The sequence below is a fragment of the Dromiciops gliroides genome, chromosome 1, assembly GCF_019393635.1.
Source record: "Dromiciops gliroides isolate mDroGli1 chromosome 1, mDroGli1.pri, whole genome shotgun sequence".
NCBI classification, from domain to species: Eukaryota; Metazoa; Chordata; class Mammalia; order Microbiotheria; family Microbiotheriidae; genus Dromiciops; species Dromiciops gliroides.
The window spans coordinates 710,470,522-710,496,560 of NC_057861.1; the positions used below are offsets into that span (position 1 = coordinate 710,470,522).

General features: G+C 47.2%; 2 protein-coding genes across 3 annotated transcripts; one reads left to right on the plus strand and one right to left on the minus strand.

Moving 5' to 3' along the window:
- Window positions 1-390: 390 nt before the first annotated feature.
- On the minus strand, window positions 391-9,091 carry ARPC4 (actin related protein 2/3 complex subunit 4). The gene is made up of 6 exons (XM_043975059.1): window positions 8,936-9,091; window positions 7,802-7,920; window positions 7,163-7,274; window positions 5,728-5,823; window positions 3,668-3,838; window positions 391-1,204 (listed from the first exon to the last, which is right to left on the minus strand). Exons 1-6 carry the CDS (start codon window positions 8,936-8,938, stop codon window positions 1,199-1,201), a joined length of 507 nt encoding a protein of 168 aa, XP_043830994.1. The 5' UTR covers window positions 8,939-9,091; the 3' UTR covers window positions 391-1,198.
- Window positions 9,092-9,140: 49 nt separating this feature from the next.
- Window positions 9,141-18,475, plus strand: TADA3 (transcriptional adaptor 3). 2 transcript variants are annotated; one of them, XM_043975053.1, is made up of 9 exons: window positions 9,141-9,543; window positions 12,971-13,199; window positions 13,581-13,831; window positions 13,991-14,138; window positions 14,316-14,457; window positions 14,583-14,686; window positions 15,421-15,530; window positions 15,811-15,996; window positions 17,960-18,475. In XM_043975053.1, the coding sequence occupies exons 2-9, from the start codon at window positions 12,993-12,995 to the stop codon at window positions 18,150-18,152; spliced, it is 1,341 nt and encodes a 446-aa protein (XP_043830988.1). In that variant the 5' UTR covers window positions 9,141-9,543; window positions 12,971-12,992; the 3' UTR covers window positions 18,153-18,475. The 2 variants fall into 2 exon arrangements, with proteins under 2 accessions (XP_043830988.1, XP_043830989.1); XM_043975054.1 differs by having other exon boundaries at window positions 9,143-9,543; window positions 14,033-14,138.
- Window positions 18,476-26,039: the final 7,564 nt, after the last annotated feature.

Here is a 26,039-nt window from a genome sequence, read left to right on the forward strand (position 1 = left end):
CCAAAGGATGGAAGTTGAAGTTCCAGCTACTGCTGTGGATTGGTTTTCTTCCAAGGTGGCCACAGGTTAGAAAAAGGGTCGAAAGGCGGGGTGGGGGGCGGGGGCAGCTACGTGGCACAGTGGATAGAGCACTGGCCCTGGATTCAGGAGGACTGAGTTCAAATCCGCCCTCAGACACTTGACACTTATGAGCTGTGTGACCCTGGGCAAGTCACTTAATCCTCATTGCCTTCCCCCCCTCCCCAAAATGAATGGAAAGGCAGGGTGGGGGGTGGCGTCTTACAACCCCCCCCCTCCTTGAACTGTGAAGCCAGGGTCCAGGTATAGCGATGATCTAGCAGCCCCCCACAAAACACCGCACCCACTGTTCACACACACACATCGAAGACATCATGCAGCCCCTCAGAGGGCAGGAAAAGATTTTAATGGGGTGTGAGGTCACCAGATTAAGAAAAGTCACATCGAGTGCAAGAGCAGAAGAATCAAGGGCAGGCAAAGGGGTGGGGGCACTGATTGGCAGAGGCATCTACTAGGGAAGGATCCACCACTTCTAGCATGGACAACAAAGGACCCCCAGGAGGCAGGTCTCAACAGAGGCTCCACTCCCCTTCCGAAGGTTGAGTGGAGAACCCACCACTGTTCTAGGCTCTGAGGCACAATGAGGGCCTGTCTTCCCACACACTTCACCCCTACCTCAAGCCCTCTTAAGTCAGCAGATCTCAGAAAGCCAAGAAGCAGCCCCTGTGGCCTCCGCTGGGACCAAGGAGGGAAAGAAAGAGGCTTGGTCTGGAACCGCTCTTCCCTGCACATTGGGGGGGGGGGGGGGGGAAGGAAGGCCACAGCCGCCTTTTGGCTCCAGGCCCGCCCAGACCCACAGTAAAGCAACTGGAGGTGGTTATGTTGGTTTAAAAAAAGACAAAGGTTACAGTGTCCTACAAGCACAGAGTTTTAAATTTCAAGACATTAAAAAAAAACCTGTCCCAGCCCAGGGGACTGAACATTGATGGCCACTAGTTGTGGCCCTGCAGGTCTACTGCTGTTTTTTCTTTCCAATAGCAAGCTCTCCAGCCTGTGCCCAGCATCCCCAAGCCCTGTCCCTCCCCTTGCCCCACTGTTCTTCCAAGCTCTGCCAGGGCAACTTTGCAGAGAGAGGAGAGAGGATGAGAGGAGGGAGTAGCCAGAGATCCAGTCAGATGCTCTAAAACTGAAGAAAACAAAAGGGGAAATGGATTAGTCACTCAGTGGTATTGCATGCTGATTCCAACCACTTTATCAGAATTCAGCTAAATAGCCCCCATTCAATTAAGGTCTTCAAAGTTTCCCTCTTCCTTTCTATCTCCTTCAGCTACCTAATATACCCCCACCCCCTTTCCCCCCTCTGAAGACATTACTTATTCAGCAAGCACTTAATAAATGCCTACCTTGGCACTGCACTAAATGACTAAGGATGAAAGACCCATGCTCTTCCTTATTTTACCTCGCCCTGAGGCTCCCTGTGGAGAGGCCTGGAAACTAAGGGAGGTAACAGACCAGCCTTAGTCTTGGAGGGAAGAGGGGTCCAGGATTTGGTATTTCACTGGTTGTCCCACCACTAACATCCAACTCTGCTGTCCCGTCAGTATGCCAAGGCATCCCTGGGTTCTTCAAGGCAACGTCTTCTGTTCCACCAAGGCCTTTCTCAAGCTGGACAGACTGAGGACAGGCCTGGTGACAATCTGTCAACTAGGATCAGCCCAGCTGAGTTCAGAGAGATTTGTTACCAAAGGACTGACACTAGGGTGAGTCATTTTAAGGTCATAGCAAGGCATGAAGACTTCTGTTAAGGCAAGGTGGAGCTGCCATCTGCTTTGGTGGAAGACGTGCCCAACCAATGAAATGATAACTCTTCTGAAAGTGACAGTCTCTCATTCTCTCTGTTTTTCTCTGTCCCCAATTGGATTTGGAAGGTCCTTTAGTCCCTTAGAGAATCTTTTATCACTCTATTTCTTTGATCTCCTCCACAGTGCCCATTAACAATGCCAGCTAGCATATATACTGGATGTTAATAAATGACTGTTAACTGATACTTCCATCAAAGTCCTCTGGCTCTCTTTTCAAGTCGAGGCCCACAAGCCCTGGGTCCTTGAAGTTGTTACCAGTGGATTGAAAATTCTAGAAAGTTCTATACCAAGTTGGAAAAGCTTCAAGGAACTAGTGACAATAAATTCTGTCATCAAAAGGAGGCTTACCTAACACCAAGGGGCTGGGCTGGCTACCAGGGGATTATCAGTATTTTTTGTGGGGAGAGCACTGCAACTCAGTAGACTACTAAAGTGTGGCAGGTTGCAGGCTGCATCAGTAAAGTGCCCACAAGGATGAAATCACGGATCCTAAAAATGCTGAAAATAGAAGTTGAATGAATTGTTTCACCCTCAACCTGGGGCAACAGCTGTTCAAGAAATGCTTATATTACTTATGTAAGGATGAATTCAAAGCATCCTGCACCTTCGACTTTAAGCTACCACAGCATCTCCTCAATTTAACTGGATTGTAAATTCCCTGAGGGCAGGGATTATTTTATACCTCTTTCTATCTCCCTAGGCAGTGCCTTGCACAAGGTCCAATAAATATTTGTTGAACTGAACTCATCTCCAGACCTGTGGTTATTACATCTATTTTCCGCACAGACAACATGAGGTCTAATTAAATCCCAGGAGAAACTGGTTGTAATTATCATTTTTAGGAAAGTGAACTTCTTCTGGACGGAGCCTGTTTTCCTGTGCACACTTTCTTTTTTTTTCTTTTGTTTTGTTTTTGTTTTTGTTTTTAGTGAGGCAATTGGGGTTAAGTGACTTGCCCAGGGTCACACAGCTAGTGTTAAGTGTCTGAGGCCGGATTTGAACCCAGGTACTCCTGACTCCAGGGCCGGTGCTCTATCCACTGTGCCACCTAGTTGCCCCCTATGCACACTTTCAATGTTGACAAATACTAAATTAAATATCTGGGGATAAGAGTTGACTATGAACTGAATACACCAATAAATGAAGTTCTGTGAGATGCAATTGTGTGTGCACGCCTATGTACACACATAAAAAGTATATAATTAGACTATGTAGCCAAAAATCTAATAAATATGCTGGGAGTACACACCAGTCAGTGCTCTCACACTGTCTGGAGTAGGTCGGCCCTTACTCAAGGTCCTATAACCAGAAAGAAAGACAACTTTATGAGGAGTAAATAAAAAAGATTAAGAACTGGCTACAGAAATCAAGATCATTGAGCCTGAAAAACAGAAGCCAGAAAGGAAATATGGAATGACTTCTAAGCTATGCAAACTACTACCTACTCTATATCTGCAGAATGCTACTTAACTTCCCTTATGATGGATACAAGTGAGATATAGAAAAGAATTTTCTGGGCATGAAGATTTTGAGATTCTGGGCCTAGGTCACCATGGGAGATTTCCTGGGATGTCTTAAAGAGATGGAAAAAGTGCTCCAACTCTCAGAGCTGGCTTCCAGACCTAGGCCTAAAGCAACTGGTTGTATCAGAGTAGTCTCAGATACTCCTTCTAGCCCTAATAATTTTTCAGGGAAGAAATGCCATTTCCCAAGCATTGCCTTTCTACTAAAAAGGCGATCTGATTTCTTGCCCCCTAAGGAAATAGCAAAGCCTCCAACAGCCTCACATTCTTGAGGAACTCCTCTGCCACAATACGAGCTCGAGCATTGACGGACAGCTTCATTTCACTGATCTCCTTATCAATCTCCTCCATGAAATGGATCACAAAGTCCACCAGTTTGTGTTTGTACATTTGCTCTGTGTGAAAGTTTGTGATCAGGAAACTGATATCATAACCCTGAGAAACAGAGAAAGAAACAGAAAAAAATTAGCAGTTTAGTTGCTGGGGGGCGGGGCAGGCTTTGCAGACCAAGTCCAAGTATCCTCTCTTAATCCAAATTCTCTCTTTCAATCCACTCTAAAAAATTCTTTAAACATTTTTTCAATCAATGAAAGTCTGCTTTCCCACCCAAATCCCCCAAACCGAGAAAGCATTGCCCAGATCCAAAAGAGATGTCTCAATCTTTACTCTAGATCCATTATTTCTCTATCCAGGAATGGATAGCATTGAAACCCTACCTTCTCCAAGGCTAATATTTATCTTTCACCTACCAATATACCAACTCTTTTGGGAACATTAGGCTACTGAACCTCAGGCTGCACAAAACTTCTCTACCCCCCCCCCAATGAGGGCCAAGTGACTTGCCTAGGGTCACACAGCCAGTAAGTGTCAAGTATCTAAGGCAGGATTTGAACTCAGGTCCTCCTGAATCCAAGACTGTTGCCTCATCCACTGCACCACCTTGCTGCCCCCTCTCTACGTTTTTTATAAGCATATCTATGGGACATTTAGGCATAAATTGTGATTTGGAGGAAGGGAGTATCTTTTCAAACAGATTATGACATAAGGGTCATCCTAATAATTTCCTTCCTCTCTTTTTTTCTTAATTCTTTATTTATTACTGGGCATTGAGGGTTAAGTGACTTGCCCAGGGTCACACAGCTAGTAAATGTCAAGTGTCTGAGGCCAGATTTGAACTCAGGTCCTCCTGAATCCAGGGCTGGTGCTTTATCCATTGCGCCACCTAGCTTCCCCCTAATTTCCTTTCTCTAGCATTGATCTTATAAGGGTTATTCTGCCTAGAAAGTTTTTACAGGATCTTTTCCTTAAATCTAATTTTGGAGCAATGATTGCTCCAGCTACCGTAAAATCATAGGGTTTTACAGATGCAAAAATCTTTAGGTCATCTAGCCCACCCAAATTTGACAGGGAAACTGAAAATCAGTATGTATATTGGCAAGAGTTTTAGAGGTAGTCAGAAAGTTGAATAACCCTGGGCAAACCAAGGCTCTCAGGGTCTCAGTTTTCTCAAATATAGAGTCATGGGAGTAAGACTAAGTGATTCCCAAGACCTCTTCCAGCTTTAAATCCTAAGATCCTAGGAAGCCCGGACGATGCAAAAGCTCCTTAGTGGCAGTGCTGCCATAGCTAGACAGAATGGTGTAATGGGAAGAGCACCAGACTCAAGTGGGAATGCCAGGAGGTTCAGGTCTCAGATCAGCCTCTTGCTAGCCAGCCAACTGCCTTGGGGCAAACCCCTCAAAGACTTATTTTCCTCAGTTGTAAAATGGGGAAATGAATACCTAAAAATGTTGTGAAGCAGGAATGAGATAATGTATGAAGCATAAATGAAAACTATTATTGTATTTTCCCAATTAGATTAGATACTCTTAAGACTGGAACTGTTGTCTTATGAGCCTTTGTATTACCCACAGTCTGAGAGAATGGCTTCTCCCCAGCCTCTGATGCCCTCACTACTTTCACAACTGAAGAAAGAAGAAAATTCACTGACTACTGCTTAGAGGAAGATTTCAAGATGGTGACCTCTGGCCTTAAGCTAGCTAAGATGGAGGTGTCAGGGACAACCATCGATCCAGGAACAATCTTGGAATGCATGAAACGCCACCTCAGATACCATTCCCATCCCACTGGGAATTTTCATGAGGCATGGAGACAGACAAAAGAGCAAATCAAAAAAATGAGAAACACAGTCTGAGTCATGAAGGTCATAGGGTCCTGTCTACACAGGCCAGCAGTTTTTAACCTACCAAAGTTCTGAACCTAGGACACATCAATTACAGCTTCTCTCCCTGGTTAAGTGCTTCAGATCCAGGCCTCTAGCTCACCTCCACAGGCTTCCTACGCAAGATGAAGAAGTTCTCTGCTCTCATCATCATGAAGCGCATGAATTTGTGGCAAAGGATCTTCTCAATCTCGTCAGCCTGCAGAGAGCAATAAACAAACCAGGTTTTCACAAAGCCAGGATAATAGGATATGAATATCATAATGATCTGGTCCTCAATCTCTCATACCCAACCATGTCCCCACAGTGCTACCAGACAGAGGCTGTCCATCTGAGGCTGTTGCTTTGCAACATCCCTAAACCCAAGTGTCTGGAAACCAAAAGGAAAGAAAGTAATTTTCAAGAATGAGAAGAGTTAAGCATATTAAGTAAGGTCCTTCCCAATTTAACAATATTACATGAACACAGGATTTCCTAGCCTGGAATCTATGAACTTATTTTAATATTTTCCACATCTGTATTTTAATTATCATTGGTTTCTGTTGCAATACTCTGTATTTTATGCACTTAAAAAACATTATTCTGAGAAGTGGTCTAAGAGCTTCACAAGACTGCCCAAGGGGTCCATAATGCTATACAAGTTAATTAGCATGACCTATTTTCATTCCTGGGAATGAGTTCTGCCTCCTTACTCCAGATAAAGTATGTATATAGTATTTGTTGTTCAGTCATTTCAACTGTATTTGACACTGTGACCCCACCTGAGGTTTTCTTGGAAAAGATACAGGAGTGGTTTGCCATTTCTTTCTCCAGCTCATTTTACAGATGAGGAAACAGAGGCAAACAGGGTGAAATGACTTGCCCAGGGTCACAAAGCTAGTGAGTATCTGAGGCAGGATTTGTCTTCCTGACTCCAGGCCCAGCACTCTGTGCACTCTGGCGCCACCTAGTACTCTCACCAAAAAACAGTCAAAAGGCCTGGCCCCAGAAAATAGCAAGAGAACTGGATCAGTCTTGTCAGCTTTGGACCATGCTGCTAAAATATGTCTGAATCTGTATTATCATTAGAAATCAACATATATTTGCATATCATTTTATCTTTACAAACTATGTTCCACTATTTCATATGGTCCTCACAAGAACCCTGTGGTGGTGTATCATCCTCGTTTTATGTAGTTTGGACACTGAGGCTCCCAGAAACATGACCTTTGTCTGTAACCCCCCCAAGTCCACAAAGCTCCTGAGAGGCAGGACAGACTTACATGTAGCTCTGTCCACTAAACCTGGAAAAAAGAACAACTTGAAAAGATTCAATTTGCTGCTTATTTCATGATCGAATCTGTTGTCTCCACAAACACTCTCCTAAAGCACTCAGGTACCAGAAAACAGCACCATCTTTTAAAATATCTATCACTTTCATTCCATTAAGTTTTTATCTCAACAGTCTCTGGGATCTCAGGGCCTCAAGTCCTCAGTGTAATGCAAAATCCCATATATCCGGTCTCCAGTTCTGAGTGGCCCTTGAGTGGCTAATGTACCTGTTTCACAGCAATGCTGACTCTAACAGAGTTGATGGAGCCCTCGATCAGAACCTTTTCCTTCTCATTTCTGCTGATGGTCACAGGTTGTAACAGGAGTTCTTTGCTACTCCTAGAAATACAATGTCAAAGATCCCACTGTCACTGGATGGATGGCATAGTCAAAAGAGCTCACAACAGACCCTACAAATCAACAACTTAGATAAAGCGCAAGGTGGTGGACGTGGTCTAGCTAACTGCAGAGATGCTTCAAAACAGGAACCAAAGAGATCATCTATACAGATAGATTCAGGGACAAGGACTAATCGACATAAAGCATAGGCAAAGCCCTTTAATTATCAATCCAGGATAATTTTTACACTCACCACCAAAATTTTCTTTCAGCTCACGTCACTCACTATACCCTCCCTCTGTCCTTATGATAATGAAAAAGAGGAAGTGATAACTCAGAGATCTGTAAAACACCTGCAATTACCGCAGGGGGTCCTTCATCCATAGGCACCACTCTGGGACTTCCCACAAGTGGGGGGGTAGTGCTTCAGACACGGCTCTGCAATTTTTACTGAGACCTTGGTCCTGGCTTTCCATGTGCCCCCCAGCCCCACTAAGCAAGGCCCACCATGCTCCACTTTTTCCTACCTGACTTCTACCTCTGGCTTGTTGTGCCTCTCCACAACTTGGGAGGAGAAATTCTCCAGGCAAAGTGCAGCCTGAAGTGTGGCCCGCACGGCACTAAGGTAGGGGCGGAGAGTGGCAGTCTGTAGGAAAAAAAACCCAAAACATAAGGAGTCAAAGCAGGATGCCCCCTACTCCAAGGAACGTGGGTTGTTGGTTTTTTCCCCCCAGTTGCTCGTCTTAACAGGAGCCAGACAGCACCATTGGCTCAGACTTGAACAGCTGTGGCAGCCACCTCACCCAGGTGACCAGAGATGGAAGGGTGGGTGGCAATCCGCTTATAGGCCGGATAGTGGGTCCACCTGGAGCTCTGTCACCTGTGCTCTTCATGTCCCCCCTCAACCCCCCCCCAAAAAAAGGCCTCTTTGGGTCACCGAAGCATCCTCTCGATTCTCCACGACAAGTCATTGCCTATGACCCAAAACTATACGCCTGACAAAGCACTTTTGTTTATACCCCAGAGGTGGGGGGAGCTGACATCAACACCCAATTAGGAAATTAAGGCAAAGAGAGGGAAATGACTTGGCCAAGGTCACTCAGCGCTTGTCAGTGCGGGGCTGGGGTCCAGTCCCCCAACTCTGAAAGCTCTTTCCATGCCTCCCCTCCCCCCCAGCCCTGCCCACTTCCCCTTCTTCATTCTATGCTCCGGCTGCCCCTCCCTGCTTCTCCCTTGTCTTCCTCCATCCTTCCCAGTCTTCTGGTCTCCCCCATCATCCGCCCTCCGCGCACTTGCCCCTCCACTAATCCATCCATCCACCCCCCACCCAGCTCCTGCTTCCGCCCTCCGCATTCTCCCTCCCTCCCTCCCCCGTGCCCTCAACCCTTCCCTTCTCCCCGGCCCCTCCTACGCCCCCTCATCTCTCGGCGCCCTTCTGCCAAGCCCCCCATCCGTTCTCGGCGCCTCTGCCCCTGCAGCTCCCCCAGCCCCTGGAGCCCCCTCAGCCCTCCCGGGATCCCCCCCAGTGGAGCTGCTCTGGTTCCCCGACCGGCCCCTCATCTCCCTCAGCCATTCGGACACCTCGTCTCCCTCCGCGCCGCGGGGCTGCCTCCCTCCCAGGCCCCCCCGAGGTCCCTCCGCGGATGCCCCCCAACTCTCACCATTGCTGGTGCTGGCTAGGCCGGAAAGCGGAAGTGCAGGAGTGCACTGGCTCCGGGGCGCCGTCTCTTCCGGGAGCCGGGCCCGGACGCTACCACCGCTGCGCCAAGGGCAGGGGTGGCTGGAGCAAAGCCACCCCAGCCGTTCTCTTCTGCTCCTGGATCTTGCAGGAACCCCTTCTCTCCGAGGTTATGAACATTTCTTCAGGGCTCGATACGATTTCGGGAGTTCCCGTCGTGTCTATCCTCCTCTTCCATGCCTACATCCTCCGCCCGTTCCCCCCTCTCTCTGCGAGAAGGTACAGCCCAGCTCGCCGTTCTGGCTCCATATTAGGACAGGGCCAGACACAGGATCGCGCCGCCTCTTCCGGTTCTGACCCCGCCCGCCCGCGGTCTGTTACTGCCCAGGCCTGAGCCGCCGAGGCTCCCCTGCCTCGCCCGAGAGTGGGCCCGGCCCCTTTGCACCACCCCCGGGCCGCAGTGGGCGGCTCCGCCAGTCCCTGCAGGGCCAGCGGTTACCTGCGCACGAGGACCCCGGTCCCACACCCGCGAGGGACTGAGGCCGGCCGGGCTCGCGCCTCGTGGATCCGGATAGAGCTCGGGCTGTGAAGGTGGAGGCGGGACCGGGGCGTGGGGAGTGGGCGATGACACGGGGAGTGAGGAGGGGCGCGGGGGTGTATGTGTGAGGGAGTGTGACGTGGGGAGGGGGAACAGCACGAGGAATGAGGAGGGGCGGGGGCTGAGGAGGGGGGCCGAGGGATTGAGGGAGACGGGGAGGGGCGTGGGGAGGGCTTGGGGGGGCGTGTGGGTGAGGGACGGGGAAGGGGGGGCGACCACACGGGGAATGCGGGGCGTGGAGGTGAGGGGACCGTGGGGTGAGGCAGTGAGGGGGTGTCAGAAGTGAGAGAAGGGGGCGTGGGGGAGGAGGGGGCTCAGGAGTGTGGATGTGAGAGAGTAAAAGGGCTTGGAGATGAAGGAATGAGGGGGGCAAGGGGATGAAGGAGTTGGGGCATAGGGAGTGAGGGGACCATGGAGGTGAGGCGGAGGAGGGGTGAGGGAATGAGGGGAGAACATGGGGGCCCAGGGGATGGGGGAATCTGAGAAAGGTGGTAGGGGTGAAGGGCTTTGGGGCGCCCTGTGCAGGAGAAGGATTGGGAGGGCGTATCAAGGAGGGGGAAATCTGTGGGGAAGGTCCTCGCTCTGTCGTGGATCCATTCTCATTCTTTTAGACTCTTGGCATTGGTCAGTGTGAACCATCTCCTAGATCCTCTCTCTTCCATAGGGTTTCTTGTTCATTCTTTGTTCTCTTTTCAGTCTCCTTTAACACTTAGGAAGTACCTACTAGTGCCAAGCACCTTTTACTCAAATCCTTTTTAGTAAGTAGTAATTACTTCCAGGCACTGTGCTTAAGTGCTGGGAATACAAATACATGTAGACAGGAAGTCCCTTGCACTTTAATAGGGGGGAGATGGCAAGGTGGGGTGCTGGTAGAGGAAGTTCTTATTGCATCCTGGAGAGGAATGAGGCATGGTTGACCTGGGCAGGAGTTCTATGAGGAGCCCTGCAATCAGAGGGAGAGGCTTCAGGAACCAAGGTTACTTCCGATGTGTGAGTTCCAGGACTAGAGAAAGGTTTAGGTTGGGGCGTGATAGAGGAAGTCCAGAATGTAACCAGGAGAGGATGAGAGTGTTGGGAATACAAATACAACAAGACAATTCCTGCTCTCAAGGTGCTGACATTCCAATGGGGGAGTTAACAAACATGGTAACCAGGGAAGAGAGTATGGGTCTGAGGATTCACTGGGATGGTGAGATGTATAGAGGTCAGTCAGTTGACTTGACTTTTCTAGGAATACTTGTACTCTTAGTTTGACTACTGTGCCAGAGGTAGGAAGTTGAGGAAAGAGGGTACAAGGTAGCAGGCAGATGTCAGGATGGAAGACTGAATGGTGTCTGATTGCCAGTTAATAGATACAGTGCTCAAGAGGGCTGGGCCCGAGTGCAGAAGCGTCCGAGTTCATCTGTAACTATGTGTCCTCTAGGGCTATGACTGAGGTTCAGTTCAGCTATCATCTCTCTCACCTCCTACAAAAGGCTTTTCCGGATTTCCCCCTACTTGTAATCACTCCCTGCCCCAAATTACTTTAAATTTATTTTATATGCATTTTTGTACTTATCTACATACATGTTGTTCACCTCAGGAGGATGCAACTGAGGGGCAGCATGGCCTAGTGGATAGAGCACTCACTCTACCTGGAGTTAGGTGGATCTGAGTTCATATCTTCCCTCAGACGTTAGTTGTGTGACCCTAGACAGTTCATGGAACTTCTCTGTGTCTCAGTTTTCTCTGAAAATGGAGGTGGGGAGGGAAGAATTAGATTCCATATCATCTAAGCTCATTTCTAGCTCAAAAACTGTGATCTTACAAAATCCAGTCCTCATCTTTCTTAGATGCAGTCTTGTCTCGCCATTCGCTTGCTAGACATCTCCAGGATATTCTGTAGTCACCTCAAACTCAGCATATCCAAAACATAAATTATTAGCTTTCTCCTTAAACCTATACCTCTTCCTACCTTCCCTGTGTCCACTAGACCATGCTGCTTCTCACTTTGGTATTTGGGAGTCAGCTGCATTCTACTAAGGGGATTGTTGTTTATCCTTCATTCTCAAAGAGGACCATGACACATGTCATGCAACAAATTGGATTTAAGTGAGGAAGGGCTGTGCAAAGTCACCAGACTCATTCTCTCCTACAGAGCCATCTGGGTCCAGTGGCAAGATATACATCAGAACAACTGGAGATGGCCCCAGATGTTTGAGGCAGTTGGGGTAAAGTGACTTGCCCAGGGTCACACAGCTAGTGTGTCAAGTGTCTGAGTCCAGATTTGAACATGCATCCTTCTGAGTCCACTGCACTACCTAGCTGCCCCTACTAATAGGAAACAATATGTACATAGATAAGTACAAAAAACCTACCATCCTTCTAGTCATCCAGTTTCTAAACCTTGGGCTCCTTTTCAGTCCCTCATTTTCTCACATCCCTATTCAACCAGTTGCCAAGTCTTTGTAATTCTACTTCCATAACATTTCTCAGATTTACTCACAAGTCCTTTACCATACAAAGGAAACTTCTGTGGGTCCCTGTTGCCTCTAGGATAGACAACTCCTCTGTTTGCATTTAAATTCCTCCACATTGCGACTCCAGGTTCATTCTTCTTCCTCTAGCATTCACCTCTCAGCCAGACTAGCCCACTTGGCTACTCAGTCTCCCAGCACTTGTCATATTGTTTCTGTGTCTTTACAAAGGGCGTCCCTAAGGCCCTCAAGGTTCTGCTTAAATGCCAGCTCCTGCAAAAAGCATGTATTGATTTCCCCCCAGTTCTTATTACTCTGTCCTCCAAACTAATGTGCATTTGTTTTGTCTATTTTAGGACTTATTTGCACATAGGGACACCTATATACACATACATAGACATCCATCCATGTAGAATCCTCTATGTGTATATATGTGTATACGTATATGTGTGTGTGTGTGTGGATAGATAGGATAAATAGGATAGACGGATGATAGATGATAGTTTCCCCTCAGTAGCATATAAATTCCTCAAGAACAAAGACTATTTGCTTTTTATTTTTGTATTCATAGTTCCTAGCACAATGCCTGGTATGTAGTAGGTGCTTAATGAAGGCTTATTGAATTGAATGAGGAAAAAGAAGAATGAAGAAGAAAAGGGAAGGGAAGAAGAGGGAAGTTTAGGGGTTATAGGAGGGGAAACCACCTGTGAGAGAGGAAGAATAAGGACAAGAGCCTGGTAGGAGACATAGCTGGTGATTGTCAAGGTAGGGGCAGAGTTAGGCTCAGCTTTGGAGAAAAGAGAGTGGATGAGAGGGAGCAGCGACATCTTGGAAGCGAGGAGCAGACTCACTGCTTACATTTGAAGTTAAGGCTATCCCAGGAATAGGGCGCCCCCCCCCCCCAGCGGTCCTCCTGTGCCAGGCTACCTCCCCATTCTTGTCAGCTGACTGTTTTCTTCTCCAGCCCTGCAGAGCACCCAAGGGCCATGAGTGAGCTGAAGGACTGCCCGCTGCAGTTCCATGACTTCAAGTCAGTGGACCACCTGAAGGTATGTCCTCGATACACAGCCGTGCTGGCCCGCTCGGAAGATGACGGCATTGGCATCGAGGAACTCGACACCCTGCAGCTGGAGCTGGAGAATCTGCTTTCTTCAGCCAGCCGACGTCTTCGGGTGCTGGAGGCTGAGACCCAGGTGACGCCTTCTTTTAACTTGTCCTGCCCTAGTGTGTGTGTTGGGGGGGTGCAGATTGGGTAGTGGAGCCAAGTAGGAAAGGAATCAGTCCTGTGGGTAAGCAGCTTCACCGTGCAATGGGCGTGGATACTTGGGGAATTAGAGAAGACAAAGGAAGTTTAGACACTTGCGGGGCACACATATGGGTACACAGTGACCGACATTCATTGCTGTGAGAGCTGGGGAGTGCTTTTGCACTGTGGGATCTGAGTTATAGTTCACATCAAGAGGTAACCAGCAGCCCATTTCTTAAGGGCTTATATCCCTTAGGTTCCAGCTGTTCTTTGGGTGAAAGTGATCCAGTGACATCCTTCTTTCCCTCAATAACTGTCTGTCTTTCAGATCCTGACTGATTGGCAGGATAAGAAAGGTGACCGGCGATTCTTGAAGCTGGGTCGGGACCATGAACTGGGAGCCCCTGCAAAACATGGCAAGCCCAAAAAGCAGAAGCTGGAAGGAAAGGCAGGTCATGGGCCCGGTCCTGGCCCTGGCCGGCCCAAGTCAAAGAACCTCCAGCCCAAGATCCAGGAATATGAGTTCACAGATGACCCCATCGATGTGCCGAGGATTCCCAAGAATGATGCTCCTAACAGGTGCAGGGCTGGGAGAAGTCAAGGGACATGGGCTGTCAGGAATTGGGAGGGACCCCAGGGGGGATTCTGTTCTCCTGGGGGCTGTCATTGTTTTCTGTGATAAGCATGTAGAATGGGACCACCCATCTAGCAGGCACTTAATATAGTGGCTGATAATAGGCGAGGGGACTGTCTGTGCTCAGGGCCAGGCTCTGCTCCCAGGTTCTGGGCTTCCGTGGAGCCGTACTGTGCTGACATCACCAGTGAGGAAGTACGAACGCTGGAAGAGCTGCTGAAGCCCCCAGAAGATGAGGCTGAGCATTACAAGGTAGACCCTTCTGAGCACCGCCCCTTGTCGGACCCTGTTTGGGGCAGGGAGTGTCTTAGTCAGAGGCTTAGACTACCTGAAACACACTGAATAAGGAAAGAAAAACCACAAGAAAAGGTTCTTTGGTTTGACTGCTCTTTGTCCTACTGAGGTTGGTTGCTTCCTTCCTCCATGCAGATCCCACCCCTGGGGAAGCATTATTCCCAGCGCTGGGCCCAGGAAGATTTACTGGAGGAACAGAAGGACGGGGCCCGGGCCGCAGCCGTGGCTGACAAGAAGAAAGGCATAATGGGACCACTGACTGAGCTGGACACCAAAGGTGCTCTCTTGGGTCTAGTCAGCTCACCTTTTCCCTCCTCATCCCTATGAGACCCAGGGGAAAAGTCTAAATTGTACCCCAAAATCCACTTGCCCCCTTTATTCTCTACCCCTCTCTGGTTCCAGATGTGGATGCATTGCTTAAGAAATCAGAGGCCCAGCATGAGCAGCCTGAAGATGGGTGTCCCTTTGGCCCGCTCACTCAGCGACTCCTACAGGCTTTGGTGGAGGTGAGGATGCGATCTTGGCATGCCCAAGATGCCCTAGGTCAGTGGACTCAGGATGGGACTGAGGCAGTTTGATATGAGAAGCTCTAGCTTTGGATAAGAGGACCTAGTTCCAAATATTGCTTCTCACTACCTGTGTGACCTTTGGCAAGTAACTTGACTGCTCTGGATCTTAATTTCCTCATCTGTAAAATTGGGGAGTTGCACTAGATGGCCTTTACGGTGCCTTCCAGGCCTGGTCTCGGGCCCTAAGACTTGGTCCTGCCGAACGTGTAACTTTGTGTAGAGCCTTTTTCATGGGACGTAAATCACCGTGGGTGTTAGAGGAAGAGTGAAGGTATTCCTGTCTCCCGAGAGCTCCTAGTCTGATGGAAGGAGAAGGAATACAGGATAGACACCTAAGGAAAAACTCAAGAACTTGACCTATTCAAGCCCTATTTGGCTACATTCTTTATTCATAACTGCTAGGGAAGAAGGTGTGTTTGCTGCAGCGATCGTAGTTGCCAGAACACTTGCTCTTAGTTTTGGAAGACTCTGGAGAAAGTTAGACAAGAGCAGGGTTTCTGAGAGAGAGATTGAGATTGAGATTGATTGGCTGGAAAGGAAAATAATATTTCATTGGTGTGTGGAAGGGGTCACCTCTCAAAGGCTGGGAGTTAGGGAGCAGATGATTTGTGTGGAAACAGAGCTGACCTTGACACTAGAGTCAGTGTACTTGTCTTCCTTTCATGTTCTAGGAAAACATCATCTCCCCCATGGAAGATTCCCCTATCCCAGATGTGTCTGGCAAGGAGTCTGGAGCTGATGGTGCCAGTACCTCCCCACGAAATCAGAACAAGCCATTCAGGTGCCCGTCCTCACCCCATTCTTTCCCAGCTTCTGCTCATTCTTAGGATCAGCTGACTCTTATGGGTCTCTGACTTCAAGTGGGGAGACCTCCAGTGAAGAAGACAGGGGTGAGAGGTGCAAGTCCCAGGAACTGATCAGTAGCTGCTGCTTAAATTAAGAAACAGCTATATTTTCTGTGACTACAGGGCCGGGTCCTCTTCAGAGCTTGTCCTTTAATGGGTGAGGGTGGTGTTGTGATGTGAAGCTTACATGACCGTGAACATGTGATCCATCCACAGTGTCCCCCATACCAAGTCTCTGGAGGGACGAATAAAGGAGGAGCTCATAGCCCAAGGCCTGCTGGAGTCTGAGGACAGGCCTGCTGAGGACTCAGAAGATGAGGTCCTTGCTGAGCTGCGGAAGCGGCAAGCTGAACTGAAGGCACTCAGCGCCCACAACCGAACCAAGAAGCATGATCTCCTAAGGTGGGCACGAGCCAGAAGGGTCGTTGGGTAGTCCATTACCTGCACTGGTAGACAGCCTTTAGGTGACCTGTTACTTAATGTCTCTGATTTAAAGTGCTACCCACACCAGTGAGGTTGTCACTAAGTGAATATAAACTGCTACTATTGGGCCCTTTAAAGTCTTTCCTCGGTATCTCATTGTGGGGTGAAGATGATTCTGAATTCTTGAAGTCTGTGCCACTGGGGGGTACTACAAAGTCGGAAAGGCTATGAGTGGTAGGAACTGTCACCCAGTTACATGCAGAGGGGCTCATCTCAGATTCGGCATCCAGGTGATAGGTTTTTGGGGTTGGGGTTTTTTTGTTTTGGGGGGTTTTGGGGCCATACCAGTTCATGGAGACTATAAGGGTGTCTCAGGTTTTCACTTTGCATCCTCATCAGTGTGAAAAGCCACACATGTAGAATTATCAATGTCTGGGGTATTTTGGGTACCCACTGAGTAGTGCCAAACTGCAAGTAGGATGCTTTAGGAATCATGAGCAGATGGGGCAGATTCATAGTCAGTCCAGCCTAATAATATCTCTTGCAAGGGCGTCAGGGGATAATGTTGTGGGAGGAAATCCTGCGATATTAAAGCTGGAAGGATTTTAGACATAATCTGGTCCAAACCCTCATTTTAAAAGAAATGTTTCGTTGATGTCTTTTATTGTTACATCATAATCATTTCTATATATACCCCTCTTCTCTACCCAGTGACCTTCAAAGAAAAAAAAGTTTAGAAAACCAGCATATGACCCCACCAAACAGTATTTAATCCCACTGTCTTTTTTTTTTTTGTGATCAATAATCACAAACATTTCAAGACAGAAGAATAGGGAAAAGAATTGAGCAGGAAACTATGGGCATCTGCTATGTGTCATGTTTAAAAAACATGAGCTTAATAAGGTGATAATAAATTGCATCTCCCTTCACTACCCTCTGGGCATTCCCCCCCCACCCCAATTTCTCATGGGAGGAAGTTCAAAAAGAGGAATAGGGGGAAAAAAAAGGAGTGACTTGACTAATGTCCCGTGGCTAGTTAGTATCAAAGTCTAGTCAGAATTTGAATCTTCTAGAAAACAGTGGGTACCCTCTAATTGTCTATTAGAAGAGAAGTGACCAAGCCACAGGTTTCTTGAGAGGAGAGACTGGGTCTTGTCCTCCTTTAGCATCCCCTGGGACACTTGGCCGGGTGGGGGTGGGGTGACATTCATGTCAGGTTTGTGCAAAGATTTGCTTGACTGAAAAAAGATATTCTCCCCTCCCTGGGCATTTAGGGTCTGAGCGAGAAAACAAGGAAAACGAGATGACAAAAGAGAAATCACAGCGACATGAAGAACATATAACTTACAGCTTTCAGATCTTTGGAAATAGCTGTTCTTAACCTAGGCTCTGTGAACATAGTGTTAATTTTAATGTTTGATAACTTGAAATATAATTGGTTTTCTTGGTAAGCCTTTGTATTATATTTTATGCTTTTAAAAACATTGTTCTGGGGGCAGCTAGGTGGCGCGGTGGATAAAGCACCAGCCCTGGATTCAGGAGGACCTGAGTTCAAATCCGGCCTCAGACACTTGACACTTACTAGCTGTGTGACCCAGGGCAAGTCACTTAACCCCCATTGCCCTGCAAAAAAACCCCATTGTTCTGAGAAGGGATCCCTGGGCTTCATGGACTGCCTCCATGCCTGCTTCATAATGAAGCCCAAGGCTCTGGCCAGAATCTCGGGCTGTTTTGGAGTTGTGTTATTTGAATTCGGCAGTTGACCAGAACTAGAATTTTTTTTTTCTTTTTTAGTTTTCTTGTTTTTGTAGTGAACTGATTTGGTCCCTCCTGGGAAGGTTTTCCAGAAGATGCAGTTTGGTTGGGATTTTAAAGGAGCAGAAGAATCAGAGATGATGTCTCCAAGCTAGTTAGGACTGACCTAGTGTGGTGGTCTTTTTAGGTTGGCCAAAGAAGAAGTGAATCGTCAGGAGCTGAGGCAGCGGGTACGCATGGCAGACAACGAGGTAATGGATGCCTTCCGGAAGATCATGGCTGCCCGGCAGAAGAAGAGGACTCCCACCAAGAAGGAAAAAGACCAGGCCTGGAAGACGCTGAAGGAGCGGGAGAGCATCCTTAAACTTCTGGATGGATAGCCTGGCTGGGCCACTTAGTTCTTTTTCTCCCAAACCTGAGTGCTGAAGAGTGAGAAGAGCCTAGGCCTTCCTCTGGCAGAGTGGGTGGGAGCTGCTGTATATTTGCTGCCTGTCTTCCCTGGACTTCTTAGACAATGCCCAGCCAGGGGTCAAGAGGGGTCAGCTGGGCTGGAGCTGGCCCCAGGCTGTGCTTGGCTTCCCATCTTCTGATGCCCTGTGCCTGGCTGTTGTCCCCTTCTTCCCTCTCTTTTCTTCCAAGGACTTTGACCCTGTGTTTTTCTAAGGTGTAAACTTTAGAGTAAACAGACTTCTCTGGTTTTTAAGAAAATAATACAAGTTCCATGTCATCTCTTGGAGGAGACAGGAGAAAGCAGAGTGGGAGGGCTGGGCTTAGGAGGGGACAGTGAGGCAGGAGTCTTCTCTCACTTGGAGACTGGACGGTGAGCCCCAGAGGCCTTTGGGGAAATGAAAGAACCTGCTTTCCCATCCTGATATGAGCAGCCATATGTGCCTAGTTCCCTGTAAGGTGCTGGGGGGAGGGGGGATACAAAAGAAGTAGAAATCATTGTTTTCAGCATTAAGGAACTTGCCATGTGCTGGCGGTGAAGAATTAGAGAATGATGCAGGGCCAGTAGAATCAGGGACTCAGTGGGCACAGCCTAGAAGTGCTGGGGTAATCAGAGGAGAAAACTTGAACTGAAATGAACCTGGTCCAAGAGAATGGACATTCAGTGGGAAGAACCCTCCAAGCAAAGGGAGTTGTGGCAACAAATGCTAGTGATTTAGTTGGTAGTTGGTCCGGGAGGAGTTTGCAGCTGGAGAGGTAGGAACGCTGGGCTTGGAAATAGCTCTTCTCCTTGAGAGTCCCCTTGGCCAGAAATCCCTCTCTTGTCACAATAGGAGATGGAGGAGGGGGGAAGGAAGGGGGAAGGGAGGAGAGGGGAAGGGAAATGGAAGTCCCAAAAATGCAGTGGAAAGGTAACAAGATTGTTCCTTTATTTGCAAGGTGGTGTAAGGATGGGTTAGTGTGTTCCCCAGTTTCCCAGTCAAAATTTGGAACGTATTTTCCCAAAGAAATGGTGGGAAGCTCTGTAGTGTGGCTGTTTTTCTATTTAAATAGGCTTTTGTGAACTTCTCTGGGAACATAAACATTTAGAACGTTGTGGGTTTTTTTTTGGGGGGGGGAATCCAAGTTCCAAACCAGCTAACCAATTAACTTTCCCAATCCATCCTGTTCATTAATTGGGAATGGCCTTTAAAGACAGATACGTTTGGATGTGTAAAGGGGGCACTGTCTCACAGGGTTCCTATTAGGAAAGTGCTTTGCAAACCCTAAAGCACCATAGAAATGTGAGCCATTATTACTGGACTGAAACTTGTGGCTGTCTTTCCAGTTCCCAATTCTAAGGGCCCTCTGAGGAAGAAGGACGTGTTAATACACACTAAGCCCTTATTGATCCTTGCTAACCAGTGGATAATCAGCAGAAAGTCTTGGGCTTTCCAAAAATCAATTTCCTAACCTGTGATAAAAAAGAAACTGGTAGAGAGAAAGGGCAGGAATAAACCTGTGGGCAAAGGGAGTGAGTAACTAACTTGTGCTTGAGCCCAGGCAGATACATCATTTAAAAGGATTCAGGGTGGGCAGTGACAGTTTTTTTAAAAAGTCTTCCTTTGTTATAAGGTTTTCTGCACCCATAATTAACCCTTACACTAAATTCTTCATCCTTCCCTCACCCCCCATTCCTCCAAAATTGTTCATTAGGGACCATCATCTCTTGGTGGAGCCAGAGAAAGAGAATGATAAATGCACTGTGGATGTAGTAATGTTTGGGGAAAACAGTGGGACCCAGAAAATGCTCAAATAACTTCCTTGTTCTCCATGTATGTGGGTTACTGATCAGAGCACAGTAATAGGACAAATTGGGATGAGGGGGGCAGAACGTCAACAAAAATGTTAAGAGGTTATAGGACCATAGATTTAAAAGGTAGAAGGGACCTCACATGCATTAGTCCAATCCTGTTGTGAGAGATGTGGGTTGTGAAGTGGAAGAAAGACTGAAAAAAGTGGGAAAAATTGAAAAGAGCTTGACACATTAGCATATAGACACCTTAGACCCAGAATTCACTGTGGGAAGGGGTGGGGGTGAAGAGAAGGGAACAAATATTTACTAAGTGCCTACCGCGTGCCAGGCACTTGGCTTTACAATTCTCTCCTTTGATCTTTACAATGACCCTAGGGGGTAAGGTAGTTGCTATCACTATCACCAACATTTTACTGCAGAGGTAACTAAAGCAGAGGCCAGGTGACTTGCCCAGGGCTATGCAGCTAGTAAGTGCCTGAAGCTACACTTGAACCTGGGTCTTCCTGCCTCAGGGCCCAGAGTTTGAACTACACCGTAAGCCTCTGGGATAGCTACCTTCTGGGCCGTCATGAACAGTTCATTTATACTGAACCTTTTCTATTGTATTAAATTGGACCAGCTTTGGAACACGTGCCCTCCATTAGAAAAAGCCCCTTCTGAGCAAGCACTGTCTTTTTATTTATTTATTTTTTTTGTAGGGCAATGAGGGTTAAGTGACTTGCCCAGGGTCACACAGCTAGTAAGTGTCAAGTGTCTGAGACTAGATTTGAACTCGGGTCCTCCTGAATCCAGGGCCAGTGCTTTATCCATTGCACCACCTAGCTGCCCCAAGCACTGTCTTTTGCCTTTGTTTCTGTCCCCAGCACTTGGGACATAAGTGTTTCATAAATGTTTGTTGAACGACTACTATGTGTCAGGCACTGGGGGCATAAAGATAAAACCCAGACAACCCATGCTCCTGCCCTTAAGGATCTTATTTGCTACATGGGGAGAGGAATTGGACCATATAGACTTTTAGACGTACATATCCGAAGTCAGGACAGGATTAATGCAGCAGGAGCCCCTTTACCGAGGGCTTGAGAAGGGAAAGGAGTTCACCCCTGGTGGAGAGTGCTACTGGGGCAAAGGTATAGAGGCCAGAGATGGCAAATCAGCCGGTTTGGGCTTAGAGTCTCAGAAAAGGAGCAATGCCTATTGTCTACAAAGGTAGCCCCGGAACCTGATTGTAGAGGACTTTAAAAGCCAAAAAGGGATTTGAAATTTAGCCTAGAGGTAAGAAGGAGCCACTAAGACTTCTTGAGCAGGAGAGTGACAGGATGAGTCATACTTAAGGTTTAGGAATACCAGTTTGGCAGCTTTGGGAAGCTGGATAGATGAATCAGGAAAAATTAGGAGGCTACTGCAATAGTCCAGACTAGGTGAGGGGGCTAAGTAACCAGGTGAGAAGGGGTCAGATATGACGTGTTGTGGAGGTAGGATAACCAACACCTGGCAACCGATTAGATGTGGGAGGTGAGAGTGAGGAACTCCCTTCGACTCCAGTGTTTCAGACCTGCTGTAGGCAGGCAAGGTAAGAAGACAGGTGGGTTTGGGCATGCTCAGTGTGAGATGCTTATAGGATTTCCAATTTTAAATGTCCAGTAGGCTGATGGTGTGATATTGGAGTTCAGAGAAGAGACTAGGGCTATATTAGTTTTCATCTTGTTGAATATTAAAATATAGTTTTTGTATCTGCCTGTCTCCTACAAACAGATCAGAGAAATCATGTTCAAGTTCTACAAATCAGAGATAGAAAAAACATACCTGTCCTTCTACGAAACAAATCAGAGACAGACAGAAAAACACAATATCAATTTAATATTTTGTTGTCCCAAGAAGAAAGATAACACGACACATGATCATGTGGAGACTCCCCTCCTACGAGAGAAGCTCGGGGGACTCCCCATTTCTGAGGGTATATATGGTTTTAGTGCATTGATTACAGGGCGTTGTCAGTTTCAATGGTATGATACAGAAATCAACCCAGAAGCAAAAAGCAGTTTAACAATTTCAGTTATAACAAGTATGGAGGAAATGCAGAAGCATCATGATAAGACTACAGGATTCCAAAAAAGGGTTTGGCAAGGATGAGGAAGCCCAGATGTTACCACAAGACAGGGACTTACTATCCTGAGGGAAAAGAAGTCACTAGGTAGGGTCTTTTATCTGCTAGCTATCTAGGTTAAGTTTGGAGTTCAGTTGAAGGACATTTTGCTCCTATTAATCCAGGGTTTCATAAAACTGCCCAAAAAAAAAAAAGAATATAGCTAAGTGGTGGACAAGTTCTCTGATACCAACATCCCTGAAGAGCACTTTGACTCAGACGAAGACCCTTAACTCAATTACTTCCCCCCCCCCCCCCCGGGCAATGAGGGTTAAGTGACTTGACCAGGGTCACACAGCTAGTAAGTGTCAAGTGTCTGAGGTCAGATTTGAACTCAGGTCCTCCTGAATCCAAGGCTGGTGCTCTATCCACTGCGCCACCTGGCTCCCCCTAAGACCCTTAACTCCTAAGCAGTCTGAGGAAAGTTGGGAGGGGCAGTATCTAGTGGGCCCCCTATTAAAGTGGGGTTAGTGAACTATGGGCTTGATTCAGGGAGACAATTTTCATGTCCTAATGGCCTCTTAGCTTGTTTTCTTCAACTCAGCAAACATTTATAAGGCATTTATTATGTGTCAAGCATTATACCAACCTAGGTGCTAGACATACAAAGACAAAAGCAAAGTAGTCCCTGCCCTCAAGGAGTTTAAATTTTACTGGTTAAAAACAACTCGAACACAATCATATAAATGTGAAATAAAAATGTTTGGTGGGGTGGGAGAAAACAACTGAGAATCAGAGAAGGCATTTTAGGGGAAGCTAAGAATTCCCAGAGATAGAAGTGAGGAGAGAGCATTTCAAGCACAGGGGACAGAGAATAATCATGTGTAATCAGGTAAACCTTGTGTAATCAGGTAGTGGAAAGACTAAATTCAGGGCCCTAAATTAAGGTCAGAAGACCAGGGTCCAAGTCCTATAAACTGTGTAAAGCAAGCAGTGGAAACCAGAAAGCAAGCACTAGATTAGAAATGAAAGGGGGGCAGCTAGGTGGCGAAGTGGATAAATTACAGGCCCTGGATTTAGGAGGACCTGGGTTCAAACCCCGCCTTAGACACTTAATACTTACTAGCTCTGTGACTCTGGGCAAGTCACTTAATCCTCATTGCCCCACCCCCGCCAAAAAACAAATGAGAAGGAGTTAGATTTGAATTTAAGCCCTGCTATTTCACTTTCAGTGTGAATTTGGGCAAATTGTTTCTCTTTTCTGGGGCTCAGTTTCCTCATCAGTGAAATAAGAGTTGAACTAGATCTGTAAGGTCTCTTTATGGTCTAAAACCTATACTTCTTTGACCTGTTTGCTTTAGTTTCTTCATAAACTTCTTCTACTACCTACTTCACAGGGCTGGTATGAGAAGGAAAGCTCTTTGTAAATCATAAAACCACAGAAGACATAAACTATTCTTATTTTCCGTAAGAGTCTTAGCTTTTTCTATCTTATTAGAGTCCTTTGTGTCCCGTCCCGTTCCGCCCCCCCCCCCCCCCCCCCCCCCGTGTTTGGGACTTTTGTTCCAAAAAATCTTAGAGGGGACTTAAAGGCCAATCTCCCAGAAGGGAGATTTCCAGTCTTCTTGAACCCACCTGTAGTGTCCTGGTCTCAAGTCAATGAAAGGAGCACCCAGTTTATATAATTTTTCTAGGGAAGGGAACCTTTTCCTGAAAAACTGCAGATGGAAGTGTCCTGTCTTCATAGGCTGTGGGATAAGACCCTGGCCACTGGAGGGTGCCACCTTCCCAGGATCCAGGATGGATTCTCCATCCTCCTAGCCTTAAACACCCCCCCACCCCCCCACCCCCCCACCCCCCGCCTCCACTTCCCAGTAGGATGCATTGCGTAAGTAGGTGCTCAGTAAATCTTTGATAAATCCTTTATGCTCCTAGCACTCAGCCCTGAGCAGAGGAGAAGGAATTAGGAAGGGCAGTTATAGGATGAGGTTGAAAAGTAAGAAAATTTAATTTTTCTTTTTCTTTCTTTCTTTCTTTCTTTCTTTTTTTTGTGAGGCAATTGGGGTTAAGTGACTTGCTCAGGGTCACACACCTAGTAAGTGTTAAGTGTCTGAGGCCGGATTTGAACTCGGGTCCTCCTGAATCCAGGGCTGGTGCTCTATCCACTGTGCCACCTAGCTGCCCCCAAAATTACATTTTTCTAATTTTCCAAGCAACCCCCTCCCTCCCCTATCCCTGCTATTTCTTCAGTTTTCTTCCTAAAACACTCATTTGAATAACCTTGCTTCAGCCTTGTTCCTCTGGCTTCTGGCCCGTTTCCCCCATGAGTACTCTGTTCTTTGGCAGGGAGGAACCAAATAAGCTGGAGGTTCGGTGCCCCTCCCCCACTCCTCCCTAACATGGCCACAGTCCATGAAACCCTTGGCTTAGACACCTATCACATGGTAACACATGCTGTTCTCTTTCACCTGATTCCAACAATCTCTGTGTCTTTCCTCCCACGTGCCCTGTCCCTCCTGTAGCTCTTTCCTGAACTACCTCTACCCATCCCCTAGTTCATTCCGCCCAGGGGCCCAGTCCTGAAGGCCACTTGCTGACTAGAGAAGGGCAGAGAAAGTCAGAGGATTTCACAGCTCTCCCTTTTCCACTCCAGAGTCCTTCCAATTTCTTCTTCTTTTGCCCTCCCCCACAGTCTTTTAGAAATGGATTAGCAGGGCAGCTAGATGATGCAGTGGATAGAGCACCAGCCCTGGATTCAGGAGTGCCTGAGTTCAAATCTGACTTCAGACACTTGACACTTACTAGCTGTGTGACCCTGGGCAAGTCACTTAACCCTCATTGTCCTGCAAAAAGAAAGAAAGAAAGAAATGGATTAGCCTCTCCCTGCCACCATCTTCCTGGACCACTCAATCTTCTACTGTCCATGAAACATAACAGCAAAGATAATTAATGATAGCTTGAGTCTGGAACAGGCCTAGAGAACAACTTCCCTAAACTGCTTATCATTCCTGTTGGGCCTTTTTCCTATGAACTCATACTGAACCCCAATTTCCTTTTTCTTCATTCACTTGGTCAGCCAACAAGTCAAATCAGCTAGCATTCGTTAAGTGCCAACTCTGGGCCAGGAACTGTGCTAAGAGATGGGGAAGGAAAGGTCAAAACAGTCCCTGCCCTCAAGAAGTTCCCATTCCAAAGAGGAAACAACACACAGGCATCTATGTAGACACAAAATGTATGAGGATAAATTAGAGGTAATCTCTGGGGAGGCAGAGAGGAGGAGGAAGAGCCTTCCAGAAACAGCAGACAGACAGCTGGGGAAAAGGTGGGAACATTATGTTAGAGATAAAGCCACTTCATAGAAAGAAAAGAAAAAGGCAAACAGAGGATTTTATGTTTGGTCCCAGAGGTAACAGGAAGCCATTGGAGTATACTGAGTTTACGGATACTGTCAGATCTGAGTTGAAGAAAGATCACTTTGGGGGCAGCCAGGTGGCGCCAGCCCTGGATTCAGGACTACCTGAGTTCAAATCAGGCCTCAGACACTTAACACTTACTAGCCGTGTGACCTTGGGCAAGTCACTTAACCCCAACTGCCTCACTAAAAAAAAAAGAAAAGAAAAGAAAGATCACTTTGTTAAGTTGTTTCGAGGAGTGGGGAGAGAGGAAGCAGGGAGACCAATTGGAAGGTTTTTGTGGTGGTCCAGGAGGATTTGGACCAGGAGGGTTGTTTTGTTAGAAGAGAGAAGAGGATGTATAGGAGGGATGTTGCAAAGGTAGAAGCAAGACTTGGCAACAGATTAGATAAATGGGGTGAGTAAGAGTAAGAGGTTTAAGATGACTCCAAGTTTGGGGCAGCTAGGTGGCACAGTGGATAGAGCACTGACCCTGAAGTCAGAAAGACCTGAGTTCAAATCCCACCTCAGACACTTGACACTTACTTAG